The sequence below is a fragment of the Leptodactylus fuscus genome, chromosome 4, assembly GCF_031893055.1.
Source record: "Leptodactylus fuscus isolate aLepFus1 chromosome 4, aLepFus1.hap2, whole genome shotgun sequence".
In the NCBI taxonomy this organism is placed as follows: Eukaryota; Metazoa; Chordata; class Amphibia; order Anura; family Leptodactylidae; genus Leptodactylus; species Leptodactylus fuscus.
In genome coordinates this window covers 160,150,519-160,168,741 of record NC_134268.1, presented here as the reverse complement: position 1 = coordinate 160,168,741, position 18,223 = coordinate 160,150,519, and the positions used below count along the sequence as shown (strand labels likewise).

At 42.0% G+C, this 18,223-nt stretch overlaps 1 protein-coding gene across 1 annotated transcript in view; it reads left to right on the top strand.

The window, feature by feature from the left end:
* The window catches only part of TOPBP1 (DNA topoisomerase II binding protein 1), a 37,286-nt gene extending 26,226 nt beyond the window's left edge, over positions 1-11,060 (top strand). Inside the window, exons 22-27 of the mRNA XM_075271276.1 lie at positions 1,586-1,691; positions 2,921-3,084; positions 7,703-7,843; positions 8,505-8,594; positions 9,687-9,848; positions 10,623-11,060. Of these exons, the coding sequence (XP_075127377.1) occupies positions 1,586-1,691; positions 2,921-3,084; positions 7,703-7,843; positions 8,505-8,594; positions 9,687-9,848; positions 10,623-10,757 (798 nt within the window). The 3' untranslated portion in view covers positions 10,758-11,060. The remainder of the gene's footprint in view (positions 1-1,585; positions 1,692-2,920; positions 3,085-7,702; positions 7,844-8,504; positions 8,595-9,686; positions 9,849-10,622) is intronic.
* The last annotated feature ends 7,163 nt before the right edge of the window (positions 11,061-18,223 follow it).

Here is an 18,223-nt window from a genome sequence, read left to right as displayed (position 1 = left end):
CTCCTTATGTAAAATTGTAAATCCCAAAGTATGCCAGATGTATAATAAAATGGCCTCCATGTTAAGTGATGTTTAAGGACCAGATTAAGGGTACCATGGGCTTCAGGCTGTTAAGAAAGCACATGCCCCTCCCTTCCCCTTTCATGCCAAAGATCCCTCTAACAGAATAATGTCCCATAGCGTCCCTCCACGCTGTATTATGTCCTATAGCGGCCCTTCATGCTGTATAACGTAGGAGTGGGGGACTCTGACCACTGCATATTCCCCTTGATATGCCCCAGGGGTACACACTGTGCATTGAGAACCACTGCTATTTAGGATATATGTGTGGGCAAGCTGGTGGCATTACTGCATAGGCTGTGTGTAGGGACTTCTTCCTAGTTCTTTTTTTGGAGGAAGGGGGCAGATATTTATTCCAAATTTCTGGACAATCCCTTTAAATCCATGATTATCCTCTATCAACCCCCCTGTCTGAGCTAGAAAATTGAGGGGGGGGTGATGGCCAAAAGTTTGCTTTGGGGCTCAGGCTTTCCTAGTTATGTTCCTGGTGGGCAGGAATTGGTTAAGTCCTGAAACCACTGCTTGACTAATATTGTGAGTTCAGAGCTCTGCATGAGTTACAGGATTCACATGAATTGTTTTGCTCCATGCTATATACCAAGTTGCTTCCATTATGTGGTTTGACAAGTGAACCTGCCAGGTGATTCCTGCTGCCCTGTCTGAGAGCAAAGTTGGAGAAGCTGAGCTCTGTGATATGCAGGTTTATACAACTTGGAGCAGGATCTCTGAGTGCAAAACTTCTGTGTACTTGTGTGCTCATACATCCTGCTGTAAATCGGATAAAACCTATATACAGGATTACAGAGCTCAGCTTCTCTCCTCCTATCATATCCTGATCTCAGAACGGAGGAACTGAAATCTGGCAGAATCAATTTAATTAATTGTCTTAGCACGAGCTACAGATCACTCGATATTAAGCAAGCCTGTCTGCAACAATAAATATCTAATCGGAATTCAATTTATATTTACTAATGTAGAATAGATTAAAGTGCAAGTAAAAATGTAGTTTATTAAAGAAATGTGCCTGTCTTCACTTATTTGCCACCTCCTGCCACTGAATCAAATCTATACAATAGAAGTCTATGAAGCGGGAAGGAGAGTGCAAGAAGAGAGCTCCTCAAAGGAGAGAGTCCTCTGCACTATAGTCATCTTTTAGTTCTTTTAGAACACAGCAGGATTATCAGGAATTACTTTCCAGCTTTCTCTTCACAGAAATGAGTCATTTAATGCTGTAGACAGCCTTATATGTTTTTCCCCCTCTCTCCCTTTCCCTTCTGCATAGACTACATTGTAAACTGGCACTACTTGTATGTGGGGTACAGTCCAAAATCATTCAGTTCACAAGCAAAGACTGGAGTAACATTTAAAGACACAGGCACTTTGTTTAGTGAAATATTGCAAAATTATTTTCCCTTCACCTGCACTATGAAAAACTAAATATTTTAATTGCTTTAACTACTTGTAATGTTGGCACATATGTATTCATTGTGTTAAAATTCTGAACGTTCTCGACATCTTATTACAGAATGAAAACAAAGTGATGGAAGAGAAAGATAAAGAACGCCGATTCCAGCTTTCTTCCTTAAATCCCCAGGAAAGAATTGATTACTGCCAGCTCATTGAGGAGCTAGGTAAATGCTTTCCGCTATAGATTTTCCCCTATTTTTACTGCACTGTACTTCTTGAGTCACAGAGAATCTAGATGAGCTTGTAATCTCTGAATCACTGGCTGCTTCACTTCAAGTGAACAATTGGGAAGTACTTAACCACTTCAGTGCTAGCCTGTTTTCCCTGGTTTAGGACCAGACATATTCTCAGGTTTTTATTGTACATGCGGTTTTGAAGGCTGCAGCGGTTGTTTTCGTTCAGATTATTTTATTCAATCTTAACCCTGTTTTTTTTCGTGGCACAGACCTATTTTTTTTTTCTTGTTAGTGTAATATCTGAGAAAATGTAAACAAAAAAAGGAAGGGAAATACCTATTTTCTTTTTTTTTTTTTTTTTTTTTTTTTGGGGGGGGGGGGGTTGTTGTTGTTCACACAGGGCAAGAGGGGGTGGATTTTGGCGCTGAATCCACCCCCTCACAATAGAGGTCAATGCAGACTGCTAGCTTCCTTTTTTCTGTGAACGGTATGTTCCCGCTCACGGAAAAAAGAAGCGAGCTGACCTTTCTTAAGGCGGATTCCGTGACTGATTCAGCTGCGACGTCCACCTCTTGGCAGCATCCTCCGGTCTAAGCCCATTCATTTGGGCCTACTCCGGAGCGGACATTCGCGGCAGGCGCATTTTGGTCCTATTCTGACGCGGCTTCCTACATCAAAATCAGGACCAAAATACGCCATCCCGTGTGAACGGGGCCTTAGGGGGCATTTCAACATTTTTTTTTTTTTCTGCTGATACTTTAGCCCCAGTTGCAGGAGGAATGCAGCTTCCTAAGGTATACTGCATCGCTGTCCTGGATGCTAACTCAGCTCCTGGTCCCTGGTCATCATATGGCCACCAGGCAGGAACTGGAGTCAATCATAGTAGGTCCCATACATGGATATCTATACTCTTTAATTGGAGAAGACAGGGACAGTAATAAACCATCCCTGACTTCTCTAGGAGGTGTGGCTATAGTAACAGCTAGCACCTTGTTCATACAACTGCACGGTTGCGTGCAGCTGTTTAACTTTGCAAGTACGTACTGTATATATGTACGTCCTTGCACGCTTAAGCGTGGACCATCCAGACACAAGTATCAAAATGGAGCAAGCTTCCCTCACTTGTATTTCACTTTCCATTACTTAGCTAATTGTAGAAATGTGGCATGCTAGATACTGAGTAAAAATACATAATAACCTGTTTTGTATGCTTGCAGGTGGAATAGTATTAGACAAGCAGTGTTTTGACCCAAGCTGTACACACATCATTGTTGGACATCCGCTCCGGAATGAGAAGTACCTTGCTTCAATGGCAGCAGGGAAATGGGTGCTTCATCGATCTTACTTGGAGGCCTGCCGAGCTGCAAAGCGTTTTCTTAAGGTTGATATTGTAATAGTAATGGAAATGGCATTATTAGATGTTTCTTACCAAACCTACAGATTTCTTGTTCGCATTCTCACCATAGGTAAAGGCCTTGACAGTAGATATGTAAAAAGTGTTGGCTCCACCTGGGATGATAGGGTTACACTCTTCACAAGTTTTAGACTAATCCTTTTTAGCCTGGTCTCCGTAAGAGGAAGACACAACCTTTTTCAGGGAATGTATTTTAAAGCTATTTAAGCTTGTTTGCTTTCAAGGTGCAATCGTCCTAGCCTCAAACTTAGGAGTGCTTTCAGAGGTTCTACTTGAGTCTAAACAGTAAACGTGTGAAGCAAAAAGAAAAAGTTTAAAACATAGGCTCACCAATCTTCAGGGTGCACGGCTGAATGATCCCGGACTCCAAGGAAAGACGAAAGGTCGAGTAGTAGAAAAATATTCCAGTCCGCACTCCTGAGATTCACTTAAAAATTAATCTTTAATTGTCCATATAAAAATGGGTAAATCCAATCTAAAAATTATATGTGACAGTGATAAACACAAAAGTGCATTTAAAAACCCAAGAACTGGCTGACGCGTTTCTGGGTATGCTGTACCCCTTAGTCATAGCCTAATACTACACTGGTATCCTAGGTTTTAAATACCCTTCACACTTGCAAGAAAACACCTGAACTGAATAACTTTGTTGTTGCATTAGATGTATTATATGCGATAAAGATTATATTGGATGTACTACACGCAAACTAAAAATTCGCATATCAGAACATCTAAGGGATTGTACTAAAGTTGGCACGGAAAACATATCGGGAGCAGCACAACACTTTGCGTCTGTACACAAGGGTCAGCTTGAGTCGCTGCGTTTTTTTGCATTAGAGGAAATCAAAGAACCAGCAAGGGGGGGCAACTGTAGAAAACTCCTCTTGGAAAGAGAAGCGTTTTATATTTTCAAATTTAATAGTCGGAGTCCATATGGGCTCAATTTAAGATCGGATCTTATGTACATTTATTAAACCTTTCCACTATATACTATATCAACAATCTACCATACTGACATGCTGTAGGTTTCCTGTTTAGGATTCGTCAGACACGGTAGGATCGTTTATTTAACTTGCATATAGGCAGGACTTTTTCATTGGTTAATGCTGGTCACGTGATTCAGACAGCCTATGAGCGGCGGGTGCTGTTCATTGGTGGTTTTAGGTCACGTGACTATCTCATTCAGAAAAAGAAGGTTTGGTTACATCCTAGTAGAAGGTTACAGAACTACGGCACTCTTGTGAGTCTATAAAGTTCCGGTTTTTTGAAATATTGTAAAGGTATGTGTTATAATAATGTACTGTTCAAAGTTTAATGATTAAGATGTTTAATATTATTGGATGTTGATAGATTATTAGTCCGATTTGTACGTTGTACTATACGATATTGAGATAGCAGGCAACAACAAAGTTATTCAGTTCAGGTGTTTTCTTGCAAGTGTGAAGGGTATTTAAAACCTAGGATACCAGTGTAGTATTAGGCTATGACTAAGGGGTACAGCATACCCAGAAACGCGTCAGCCAGTTCTTGGGTTTTTAAATGCACTTTTGTGTTTATCACTGTCACATATAATTTTTAGATTGGATTTACCCATTTTTATATGGACAATTAAAGATTAATTTTTAAGTGAATCTCAGGAGTGCGGACTGGAATATTTTTCTACTACTCTACTTGAGTCTCTTCACAATCCCCAAAATGGATTGTTCAGTCAGACCCATCCTGGATATGAAAATCTAAACGGCTCCATCTGTGTATGTAATGTGTATGTGTGATTTATCTGAACAATGGCCCATTTTCCCCAGCAGATGGGGAATAGGAGAAGATGAGGATCCAGGCTTGTTGGGCTATAATCTGCCCAATGCTTTTTTTTTCTGTCTGTCAGTGGTTTGCCTCATGTATTCAGAACACATGCATTCTCACCAAGTATGCGTTGTGTTTAGGGATCAGGAGAGATGGGTGGCTGGTAAACGAACATTAAACATTGGGGCATCTTGTGCATAGCCAGTCATAGTCCACAGAGCAGCTATCCAGCTTACAGCATGAAATATAATAGAGCTGGAGGAGGTAAGTAGATTGATAATGGGGTTATATTCAGTAAAAGTTGGCAGCTAATTTATTTCTCTGTTCTTTTTGTACTCACAGTCATGGCCAAAAGTTTTGAGACTGACACAAATCTTATATTTTCACATGATCTGCTGCCCTCTGGTTTTTATGTGTGTTTGTCAGATGTTTTTATCACATACAGAAATATAATTGCAATCATATTATGAGTAACAAAAGCTTACTGTATATTGACAGTTAGAATGAGTTACTGCAGCAAGTCAATATTTGCAGTGTTGACCCTTCTTCTTCAGGACCTCTGCAATTCTCCCTGGCATGCTCTCAATCAACTTCTGGACCAAATCCTGACTGATAGCAGTCCATTCTTGCACAATCAATGCTTGCATTTTGTCAGAATTTGTAGGTTTTTGTTTGTCCACCCGTCTCTTCATGATTGACCACAAGTTCTCAATGGGATTAAGATCTGGGAAGTTCCCAGGCCATGGACCCAAAATCTCTGTTTTGTTCCCTGAGCCATTTAGTTATCACCTTTGCTTTATGGCAAGGTGCTCCATCATGCTGGAAAAGGCATTGTTGATCGCGGAACTGCTCTTGGACGGTTGGGAGAAGTTGATCTTGGAGGACATTCTGGTACCATTCTTTATTCATGGCTGTGTTTTTAGGCAAGACTGTGAGAGAGCCGATTCCCTTGGCTGAGACGCAACCCCATACATGAATGGTTTCAGGATGCTTTACAGTTGGCATGAGACAAGACTGGTGGTAGCGCTCACCTCGTCTTCTCCGAATAAGCTGTTTTCCAGATGTCCCAAAGAATCGAAAAGGGGATTCATCAGAGAAAATGACTTTACCCCAGTCCTCAGCAGTCCACTCCCTGTACCTTTTGCAGAATATCGGTCTGTCCCTGATGTTTTTTCTGGAGAGAAGTGGCTTCTTTACTGCCCTCCTTGAGATCAGGCCTTGCTCCAAGAGTCTCCGCCTCACAGTGCGTGCAGATGCACTCACACCTGCCTGCTGCCATTCCTGAGCAAGCTCTGCACTGCTGGTAGCCCGATCCCACAGCTGAAACACTTTTAAAAGACGGTCCTGGCGCTTGCTGGTCTTTCTTGGGCGCTCTGGAGCCTTTTTGCCAACAATGGAACCTCTCTCCTTGAAGTTCTTGATGATGCGATAGATTATTGACTGAGGTGCAATCTTTCTACCTGTGATACTCTTCCCTGTTAGGCCATTTTTGTGCAGTGCAATGATGACTGCACGTGTTTCTTTAGAGATAACCATGGTTAACAGAAGAGAAACAATGATGCCAAGCACCAGCCTCCTTTTAAAGTGTCCAGTGGTGTCATTCTTACTTAATCATGACAGATTGATCTCCAGCCCTGTCCTAATCAACACCCACACCTGTGTTAATGGAGCAATCACTGAAACGATGTTAGCTGGTCCTTTTAAGGCAGGGCTGCAATGATGTTGAAATGTGTTTTGGGGGATAAAGTTCATTTTCTAGGCAAATATTGACTTTGCAAGTAATTGCTGTTAAGCTGATCACTCTTTATAACATTCTGGAGTATATGCAAATTGCCATTAGAAAAACTGAAACAGTAGACTTTGTAAAAATTAATATTTGTATCATTCTCAAAACTTTTGGCCATGACTGTAGAAGTAGGAATTGAGTCCAGTGGGTGGTCCTACAGAGACAGCTGTCAATCACTCTTAGCACAGCCCACTGGACTTAACTAAGAATGAATAAAGAAATAAATGGATAAAGGACATTTTATAATGAATCTTTTGCCACAAACCTACATATCAATCTGATCAACTCCTACTAGTCTACATCATGCTGCCTGAAAATTACCCCAGCATTTTCATGGTGACAGGTTTCCATAAAGCAGGGGTAGGGAACCTTGGCTCTCCAGCTGTTGCAAAACTACAACTCCCAGCATGTATACTTGCTCTGCTGTTGTTGGAACTCCCATGGAAGTGAATTGAATATGTTGGGAGTTGTAGTTTCACTGCAGCTTGAGAGCCGAAGGTTCCCTACCCCTGCCATAAATGCTCCTTGGAGATATATACACAGAGTAGATTTCTTGCAGACATTTCTGCAACTGAAAATCCGTTCCATTAACTTGAATGAGGTTATTTCTGCATGTGCTTGACCTATGAAAGCCCTGTTCATATGAACGAACAGATTTTCAGTTGCAGCAATTTCTTAATCACATTCTGTAGTTTGAATCCACCCAAATGTGAGAATACCCGGAGTATAGAACTGTCGTCATATTATGACTTGTCCAGTTGAAAGGTTATGAAAGTTAAATGAAAATTATGATCGTCTCGCCACTGGAGGACCAGACAATAAATATGCAGACACTCCTATGGAGACTCCAACGTAAATGAGGACGTAGCCTAAAAAAAAAAAAAAAAATTGGTAAACTGTGGTAAAAGGGTAAAAATGCACATCACAGAAACCTTCCTGTGCCCATCTGCCTTTTCTTACATTGTCGATGGCTGTATCAATTGGTGTGTGTTCTTCCAGGAAGATGACTATGAATGGGGAAGCGCCTTAGTATTGAATGCTCTTAGCGGCATTAATCCCCAGCAACGTGTGCTGGCTCAGGCAGCAATGAGATGGAGGAAGAAGCTACAGAGGATAAAGGAAGATGCTGGCAGTGTGGAGGTATAGTTTACACATGGAACCACATCTGAATTGTGTGACCTGAATTAAATGAAATATGGAGAGATATATATATATATATATATATATATATATATATATATATATATATATTTTATTACCATAATTATTGTAGTTATAGGATATAGTTTAGATTTTTGTATGGTTTTATCTTGTTGAAGTCAATGGCAAAAATAAAATGATTGTGGCAATTGTATGGCATAGGTTCCTGTTCATCAGAGGCCAGAAGTGGCTAGTTTATCTATCTATCTATCTATCTATCTACTTACCCAGTAGTTTGGCTTTTTTGTTTGTTTTTTTAACAACATGGAATGGCACAGCAGACTGTTTATTCCAAAGGAAAAATTGAGTCTCTGTGTAACAGATCCCACTCATTGAAATCCATTGCATATAGATCTTAGGTTTCCATCAGACAATTGTGAGTAGAGCCTGAGATTTCCATGTATAGGACGCTGCTGTAAATTTACCATCTGCTCTTCCTCTCCTGTGATGATCAGAACAATACTTTTAATCTGTGTATATCAGATAGTGTCAGACCATTGAAGTACTCGCATTTCCATTATTTTAAGTTGTACTTTGTCACTTCTTATGGTATATAAACACTTGTCATGGTATTGAAAAATTGTGTTGTAAACTTTTTCAGGGAGCTTTTAGTGGATGGAGAGTTATATTAAATGTCGACCAATCTAAAGAACCTGGCTTTAAACGCCTTCTGCAGTCTGGAGGGGCAAAGGTTGGTCCTCTTTTATTGCCTACTGCTTTTCTGTTGTATAACATTACCTTCAAAAACAGTTTTCCGAGGTAAAATTTTAATAGTTGTCAAGAAACACAGGCTGTATTTACAGAATATTGGCATCAAGGGAGAAATGAGAGGGGGAAATCTGAACATAAAGAAGTATATGGAAAACTCCACACTTCTACAAAGTGATATCCTTGTGTGAGCTATTGATCCCAGTATTCAGTATGTAAAAGACCAGACATATAGTCTTGTTCTCATTTTATTACTTATTGCTAAGTAGAGAATGTCTGTCTACTTTCTGCAGAAATACTAAACACTGACGTGTTATGGCAAAAGAATGGCTAAAAATGCATGGAAATAATCAGCTTTCATAGTTTTCCAAGATGGAGGCAGCTGCATCCTCTACCATTCAGCACCGATACAGGAAACCCTGCTGCATGTGTGAATCTGTGCCAAACACTTGGTGTGTGTACAGTAGAGGATGCAGCTGCGTCTTGGACACCAGTTTGTTTGTGTGTTACCTGTGGGGACCACTGTGTCGGCTAAGGTAAACCCTAAAAGATTTTACATTTGATCATCAGTGTATGGCATTTCTAAAATCTGAGCAAAAAGTGCATAGTCCCTTAAGCAAATGTAATGGAAATATACCAGTCATATATCTTACAGTCCAGTAGAATGGATTCCATGGCAGTAATACATTAGTAAAGTGTTTTATGTGCACTGTAATATACATATACTACCAAGCTGTTTCCTTTTCCTGTGCCTTTTTTCTACAACCAGTTTCAATTTCAGTTCTGTGGTAAAATTGATGTGTTAGCACGACAGCTTTGTGTTGTTTTTTATGTAATATGTGTACATATATACACGGATCTAGCCAAGTGTAGCTTGATGCTCAAATAGTTTAAATAAATAGTCGCAGCAAGTAACTTTTTTTTAATCAGATTTGTGTTAAACTTTATTGCTTTGTATATGCACACTTGAAAAACATATGTGGCTAAAACTGGCTGCAGCCGGGCTATCACATGCTAGTAGTCTTTTGTAAAATGTCTGCGCTCTTTTCTCTTACTATCCTTTATGTGTTCCTAGGTGTTCGCTGGCCATTCCCCCTCCCTGTTTAAGGAAACAACTCACTTGTTTGCAGATTTTAGTAAGCTGAAACCTGAAGATGCTAGAGTCAATATTTCTGAAGCCGCGGCACAAGGGGTGAACTGTTTAAAGCCAGAGTACATCGCAGATTACCTAATGAAGGTTTGTAGGATGAGGAGCTCTGGTTATTAGCTCTACTAACATGTCTGTTCTAATAAATCTTAGGTAATGGCTATATAGCAAAATTTTGGATACTCCCCTTGTTAGTGGGCTTTGTACCTACGCAGCTTTCACCATCCAATCACAACTGGCTGTCAATGTATCCATGTATTATTGGTAGGAATTACAGAGGAATGGCACTAGGCAGAGTTCCGAGGAAAAATTCTCCCAAATTGTCTGTTTTAGATAATAAGTCCCCATACAGTATCATGATGACGAGCTATTAACCTAAAATATAGCTTGATTTTATGACAACTATTAGTACCTATGTCCAAAACAGTATCTCTTTATATCACTCCAGATTAGGGCAGGGTGTTTTTTTTGTTTTTTGCCTAAAAATAGGTTTATTTTTATTTTATTTTTTAAATTAAAGGACCTTTCTCAATTTTCGTGTTTTTGCTTAAAGAAATGGGGAGGAGTCAGATCTATTACATGAGGTCCTTGTTCTATCTGCCAATTACTGACAACAATGAAGAAACTGTTGGTCATAGTTTGTGGCAGAAATTGGAAGCTTGTATAGAACTTTGGGTTTGGGCTAATGGCAATTTTACAATTCTGAAGACAATTAGAATATCATGTTTTTTGGGGGTTTTTTTTGGCAATTCTAAATTAATTTGACAAATATCACAGCCAAAAATTAGTAATAACCAAAATATTAATGGATTACAAATGAATTTTTCCTGTATGGTCTTATTTCCCATTTCTTCATATTCCTAGGAGCCACTTCCTTCTCCCACCAATTACTTTCTTCCGGATGCTGCCCCCCATCTACAGATTGCAAACACCACACTATCCCGCAAGAGGAAAACCGCTGGAGAATCGTCTGATGTGAAAAGATCTAGACTGTACTAAGATACAGAATTTTTATGTCATGTTAAGTCTAATTTATATGTGGTTTTATCAGTTATGTCCTGTTGGATTTCTGTAATAAAATGTGATGTAGCTGTGCTACCTTTGTATTATAATACATCATTCCTTTTACTTTTGTGACCCAAAAAATAATTTATTCAACGTTATTAGAATAGACCAGATCCTTGTACATGTCTCAGCAGATATTCTTATGTTATACACAAAGTGAGATTGTAGGAGAATCCTCAGGCACATTGTCTCATTGATACACTTTGATAATGTCAGAATTAATTTTGTAATACTTTTTTGATAGTGCTGGTATTAATTTTTGATACTTCCTCAGAAATGTGCTCTAAAAATGTTGTTGTTTTTTTTTACTTTTTAGAACACAGTAAAAACAAAAAAATACCTGTTTGTAAATTCAGTTTCTACACAATAAAACTTTTAATGCTTTGTTTAAAGTTGTCTTGTTACAATTTTCTATAGGTACACATTTGCATAGAAATTATTAAGAATAACATGAAATTGATGTTTTTTTTTCTCTCATGAAATGCATTCATGAAATTACCATTGTATCTCTATATTTATTAAAGAGGCAGGCTCTGACAGGCCCACTGGGGTAGCGGTGAATACCCCCTAGTGAGCCCCACCTTTTTAGGCGACCCAGCCAACCCCACAGCTTTTTTAATAGTTTGTTACTTAAAGGGGTATTCCCATGACTCTTGTTCACTAACCTGCAGGCTGTTGTGCTCTCTGCACTTCCTGCTTCTCTCGGCACATAGGTGGGCGGAGTTTCACTTGCACGGGATTGGTTGTAAATGAATTACCACAGTGTGAAGCTGATGTAGCAGAGCTGGATTTGAGTCAGTTTGCATTACATACCAAGGTAACGGACTCCCTATCTCAGCCCTTATCAGACAAATTCAATTAAACCGACTGATAAGAGCTCAGAAATCCCGGAGCTCTCACCTCCCCTATCTGAGAAGCTCCGCTACTTAAAAGACACAAACAGCTCAGAGCTGCTGCCAGCCCCTCCCTCCCCCCTGAGAGCAGGCAGCTACATCGCTTGACAAATGAGCAGATAATCCCAAGGGCCATAGAAACGGAATGTAAACAACAAAGTGAATAAATTTAAGATAGCGGCCAAAGCAGTTTTGATAAGGCAATGCATTTAGGAAAATCCACATAAACTAGCAGTATAGATAGGATCCTTGTGATGGAACAACCTCTTTAAGGGATTACTCCATCCAGTAAAGGCTGCTATTAATTTACTGATTCCCACAACAGCCTCTAGGGGCTCCATGTGATGTATATTATGACAGGATGTCCCCGATGCTGTTCAGCATCAGAATGTAATGTGCAGTGCACAGGGCCCATGGGAAGGGGAAGCGGAGGAGCTGGGATTGGTAAGTGAAAAGCAGCCTAAAGCCACAGTATTGGGTGAAGCTTACTCTATAGGGGTCTGTAAAGGAAGCAATTACTGTATGGTGGTCACAAATGTGGACACTTACTTCATCGGGGCCAATAAAGGGATTATGGTGTGTTTGGGAGAACAGTAAGGGTATGTTCACATGGAGGAAAAGGTCACTGAAACCTTTTCCGGCGTGTGAACTTTCCACGCAGCCAGCTGCGACTGCATCGGCATCCCATCGCAGTAGCCTGCTCCTAATTAGGCCCAAATGAATGGGCCTAAAATGGAGCGTGTCCTGTGGGATCCAGTAAAGGGTATGTTATGCCATGTGGGGGGCTAGGAAAGGGTGCATTATTGTTAAAGGATTATTAATATCCATACTGTCTCCTACCAATGTTAGAGGAATTTAATATGGGTTATTTAATCACTATATTAATAGCATATATTTATTATTTTTAAATTTACACAGATTTCCTTTCTACAATATGACTAGCTATACAGAGATTCACAGCACTCAGTGTAGGAATAATAAAATGTTTATTATTGAACACAAATGCTATATGTAATAGATACTTCTGTGTATACAATATTAAAAAGATATACAAAATACAAATCACAATACAATATGGAAAATGCCAAACCTGGATTGCCCCAAAAAGTGCATTAACTCTTTCCCAACATCCGCCATAATGGTATGGCGGATGGCGCACAGCAGCAACCCGGCACTAATGCCCCTGATTGGTGCCCGCACTAATTGCAAGAATTAACCATTTTACCGACGGTGTGTGGGTGCCACCATTTTGCCGGAGATCGCCGACACCCAGAGTAAGCTCCCAGACTGTGTCTCATTAGTCTCTATTGCAAGCTACTCTATGCAACCTGCAATAGAAAAGCCATTTATTTATTTATTTATTTATTTTTGCAATGCATTAGCAATCAGACCCCTTAGGGGTTTAATAAATGCAAAAAAAAAAAAAAAAAAAGGAAATAAAGTTTGTCACCCCCCTTTCCTTAGAACACTTATAAAAAGTGATTAAATTCTGTGAAACACATACTGGTATCCCGGTGTCTGAAAACACCTGCTCTACAAATCTATAAAAATATCTTTCCCGCCTGGTAAATGCTGTAGCAGGAAAAAAACATAAAAATCAAAAGTGCCAAACCGCCGATGTTTCATTGTTTTGCCTCTGATAAAAATTTGAATACAAAGTGATCAAAGCAAAAGCAATTCCCCAAAATGGTATAACTAAAAAGTATACCTGGCCCTGCAAAAAAAGACACCCTATGCATCCCCGTGCACAGAAGTGTAAAAAGTTGTCAGAATATGGCGACTTTTAGGGGGGGAAAAAAAAGAATTGGCACAGTTTTGGATTTTTGTTAAGGGGTTAAAATGTAAATAACCATATAAATTTGGTATCCTTAGAATCGCACTGAAACACAGAATACAGGTCACATTTCATTTTGGCTGCACAGTGAACGCCGTAAAAACGAAGCCCGTAAGAAAGTCATACAAATGCATTTTTTCTTCAAATCCACCCCATTCTGAATTTTTTTCCAGCCTACTAGTACATTGTACAGAATAATTAATGGTGGCAGCATGAAGAACAATTTGTCCTCAAACATTAAGGCTCTGAGATTGGAAAAATAAAGTTATGAGATTTGGGGGGGGGGGGGGGAGTCAAAACGAAAAATTCCTCTGGCACCCACAACTATACAGATAAACATTAGACTCACACATACACTTTCAAGATTAGTTTCAGATGATTTGGCCTGAGCAAATTCAGTATGAACCACGACTTTAAGTTTAGTGTAAGACATAGTAAATAACACTGCCATGGCTCTTGTAACCTATCTATCCATTTTCTAGATCTCTAGATCACAACCAAAGTTTATATGTTTAGAAAAACGGATGGTAAGCAGTGGATACAAACTCCAAATTTAACAATACAACGCGCTGCCACTTTTTTTTTAAATTTTTTTTTTCACTTTTATGCATTTTATTCATTGGCAATACCACCCGGTTGTAGAGTTGGCGATGCCTTGTCCTGGTGAAGGTGGTGGCGAGGAATGGTCCAGAGGAAGGGTACAGAGGAGCTGAATGAGGGATCTGTGTCCATGAAGAAGATGGTTGACAGTCCGGAAAGTACCTGGGGTAAATTATGTGAATGAGAGGAGGGACACACAGAAGAATGACTCTGGATGCAATATTTTCATCCTCAGGAAGTGCAACAATCCTGCAGCTACTGTTGTTCCCCCCAAAAACCAGGAGTTGTGTTGCCACCTACATTCTTTTTTTTTTTTTAACTGTAATTTGTAAGAAACGTTTTTCAAATAAAACAAAGCAAAACAATTGTGAAACATATCATTGTTTAAACAAATCAGCAAAGAACATTGCCGAGAAGGGGAGGGGGTGGAGTCATAGACCACGAAGAGCACAGTATAAGAGTCCCAGGATGACCAAACAGCCTGGAAGGCATCCATGGTGTGGTTAAGAGATGCTATCAAATATTCAATACTACGGATGTCTTTTATCCCAGCAACAAGGTCTGCACCCGAAAGAGGAGAGGACCTCTTCCAATGGAGGGCTATAAGCGTCTTAGCCGTAGTGCAGATATATAAAAACAGTTTAGAGGTTTGCTTGCCTAAATGTACAGAGGGGAGATTAACGAGTGATTATGAAGATAATCTTGTTTCCCTTAGTCCTAACAGCGGCACAATGTGGGGTATTTCTGCCCCTGTGTGCTGGTAGGACAGGCGGATATTTAATTAGCCAATCAAATGCGTGGCAGGCCCTATAAGAGGGCACAAGAACCTCCCCTCTGCGTGTAAATACAAAAGTACCTCCATTACATTTATATACAGTTTTATACATAAGATATGATTCCCAGGGTGGGAAATCTTGTGCCGCTGTTAGGACTAAGGGAAACAAGATTATCTTCATAATCACTCGTTCCCTGTCGTCCTCAACAGCGGCACAATGTGGGGATATAGCAAGCAGGTCCCCAAGATGGGTGGGACAAACCCATGACCGAACTTAAACTGGTCTGGGCAAAGGCAGTGGAATCTGCCACTTGGTCCTTCAGGCGGTAATGCCAAATGAAGGTGGATTCAGATGCCCAAGAGGCAGCTGCATATATTTGGTCCACAGACAAAGCACTTCTTTCTGCCCGTGAAGTGGACACTGCCCTGGTTGAATGGGCATGAAGGAAAGATGGAGCCGACAGCCCTTGGGCGGTATAGGCGACTCTAATAGTCTCGGTAACCCACCGGGATATTGTAGCTTTGGCGGCTTTGGCGCCCTTGTTTTTCCCCGTGTAGCTGACCAACAGGTTTTCAGTCCACCTAAAGGGGCGAGTGCGCTGCAAGTAGATCTGCAGGCATCTAACCACATCCAGCTTGTGCCATCTTTCTTCTTCAGCAGAAGAAGGGAACGGAAAAAATACTGGAAGGGAAATCAGTTGGTTCCTGTTTACAGCAGATGGCACCTTGGGACGAAACCCAGGGAGGAACCTAAGCTGTACATGGTCAGAGAAAAAGGTGGTATATGGCTCCTCAGCGGACAAAGCTTGTAGTTCACTAACGCGTTTGGCAGGTGTGACTGCCAATAGCAGCGCCATTTTGCCGGTTAGCGACTTGAGGGAGACCTCTTCCAAAGGTTCAAATGGCTGGCCACATAGGGCGTTCAGGACCGGAATAAGGTCCCATTGGTGGACAGGGGTGTTTACCACCGGTCTCAGCCTAGTTGCCCCTTTAATAAAGGTGCTCACTAAAGGATCCTGAGACAAACGCCTCCCCAGATAGGCGGACAGGGCCGCTACGTGTACCTTGAGTGTGGCCGCAGCAAGACCTCTGTCTAGTCCGTCTTGAAGGAAGTCCAGGATCGCCTCCGTAGGGGGATCGGTGGAGTCCACTTGATGCTGCAGACACCAGGCATTAAAGATGTTACCTATTCGACGGTAGTTCCTGTTAGTCGAATCTGCTCTGGCGCTGGATAGGGTCTTCAAGACGGCTTGTGACAGTCCTCTATTTCTCAATAGGGACTGGTCAACCTCCAGGCTGTCAGGTTGAGTCTCCTCAGATCCTGGCATCTCAGCTCTCCTTGGGTTACCAGGTCTGGGAGTGGGGGAAGCCTCCAATATATGCCCTGACTCATTTGTATGAGCTGAGCAAACCAAGCCCTTTTTGGCCAGAACGGGATTATGGCTATTCCCGAGGCTTGGTCCTGTCTTATTTTTATCAATACCTTCGGTATGATTGGAATTGGAGGGAATATGTAAAACAGCCTGAACCTCCATGGGATGGACAGGGCATCCACCGCCAAGGGATTGTCCTCCTGGTACAGAGAGCAGAAGGTCCCCACCTTGGCGTTGAGTCGGGTAGCCATAAGATCGACCTCCGGGAGACCCCATCTCTGGACGATCTGTTGAAATACGTCTGGATTGAGAGACCATTCTCCTGATACGGTAATACCCTGACTCAGCTGATCCGCTACTATGTTCAGGGAGCCCTTTATGTGAACAGCGGATAACTGGACCAGATTCTTCTCCGCCTAGGCAAATATGAGATTCGTCTCTCTCAGCAAGGTTGGTGACCTGGTGCCCCCTTGTTTGTTTATATAGACTACCACCGTCATATTGTCTGACCGGTTTTGACAGACTTGCCTTTCAATTCTGGGGCAAAGTGTACTAGGGCCAGGTACACTGCTCTGAGTTCCTTGAGATTGGATGACCCCAGCTCCGGACATCTCCATCGTCCTTGTACAGTTTTGTCTTGACAATGGGCTCCCCATCCCCACTGGGATGCATCTGTTGTCAACAGGGTCCACACTGTCGGGACCGTGGACCTTCCGTCTTTCAGGTGTATCCACCATCTGAGGGAAAGACGGGTAGCGGGAGAAAGGCAGATCTTCTTGTGCAATCCCCGTGGAGACCTGTTCCAGGTTCTCAACACTTCCATCTGCAGGGGACGCAAATGCCATAAAGTCCAAGGCACCACCCTGGCCGAGGATGACATCAGGCCCAGGACTCTCATGGCGGTCCGGATGGTTACCTGCCAAGTGCGCAATAGGAATCGTGCACTGGCTTGGATTCTTTCCTTCCTTGGACTGGAGAAGAAGATCTGCATCGCTTCTGAATCCACTATAAATCCGAGGAATTTTCTTCAGGTGGATGGAACGATTTCGGACTTCTCCCAATTGATAATCCTAACTCCTGTAGGAAGTTGATGGCAAGGTTGAGCTGCTGGAGGAGGGCAGCAGGAGACTGAGCTTTCAGTAGCCAGTCGTCTAGATAAGGGACGATGAAAAGACCCTGAAGTCTGAGGGCCGCGGCGACCGGAGAAATCACCTTGGTGAATACCAGTGGGGCGGATGTGATGCCGAATGGCAGAGCTGTGAATTGATAGTGCTCCCTGTGGCCGGCCATAGCGACGGCAATCCTGAGGAACTTCCTGTGGAAATGAGCAATGGGGACATGTAGATAGGCGTCCCTCAAATCGAGGGTAACCATCACCTCTCCTGGCTGAAGAAACACAGCCACGGAATCCACGGTTTCCATTCGAAATGACCTCTTCCTGATAAACCGATTGAGGTACCTCAGATCTATTATCATCCTCCAGCCCCCGGTGAACTTGGGGACCAGAAAGACGGGGGAGTAGACTCCCAGACTGAGGTCTGAGGCTGGTACCTTCTCCAGGGCGCCCTTGGTAACATATTCGGCAACCAAGGCTTCTAGACTGGCCTGCTGAGAAGGTGGAAGAGTTTGGGTGGAAACGAACCGATCTGGAGGTGGAAGATGAAAGTCGATGTGATACCCGTGTTGTATGATCTTCAACACCCATGGGTCTTGGATATGGGTGAACCATGCTCTGGAAAAGGAGGAAAGACGTCCTCCCAGGAAGGGGGGCCACAGGGAGCTGCCCCACGTCAAAACTCAGGCTTCCTCTTGGTGTCCTCCTTGGAAGCGCCACGACCAGCTCCCCTAGGGCGATATCTAAAACGCCGTTGTTGGGAAGGGCGTCTATAATTAGAGGAAGAACCTCTGCCTCTAGAGGGAGCACG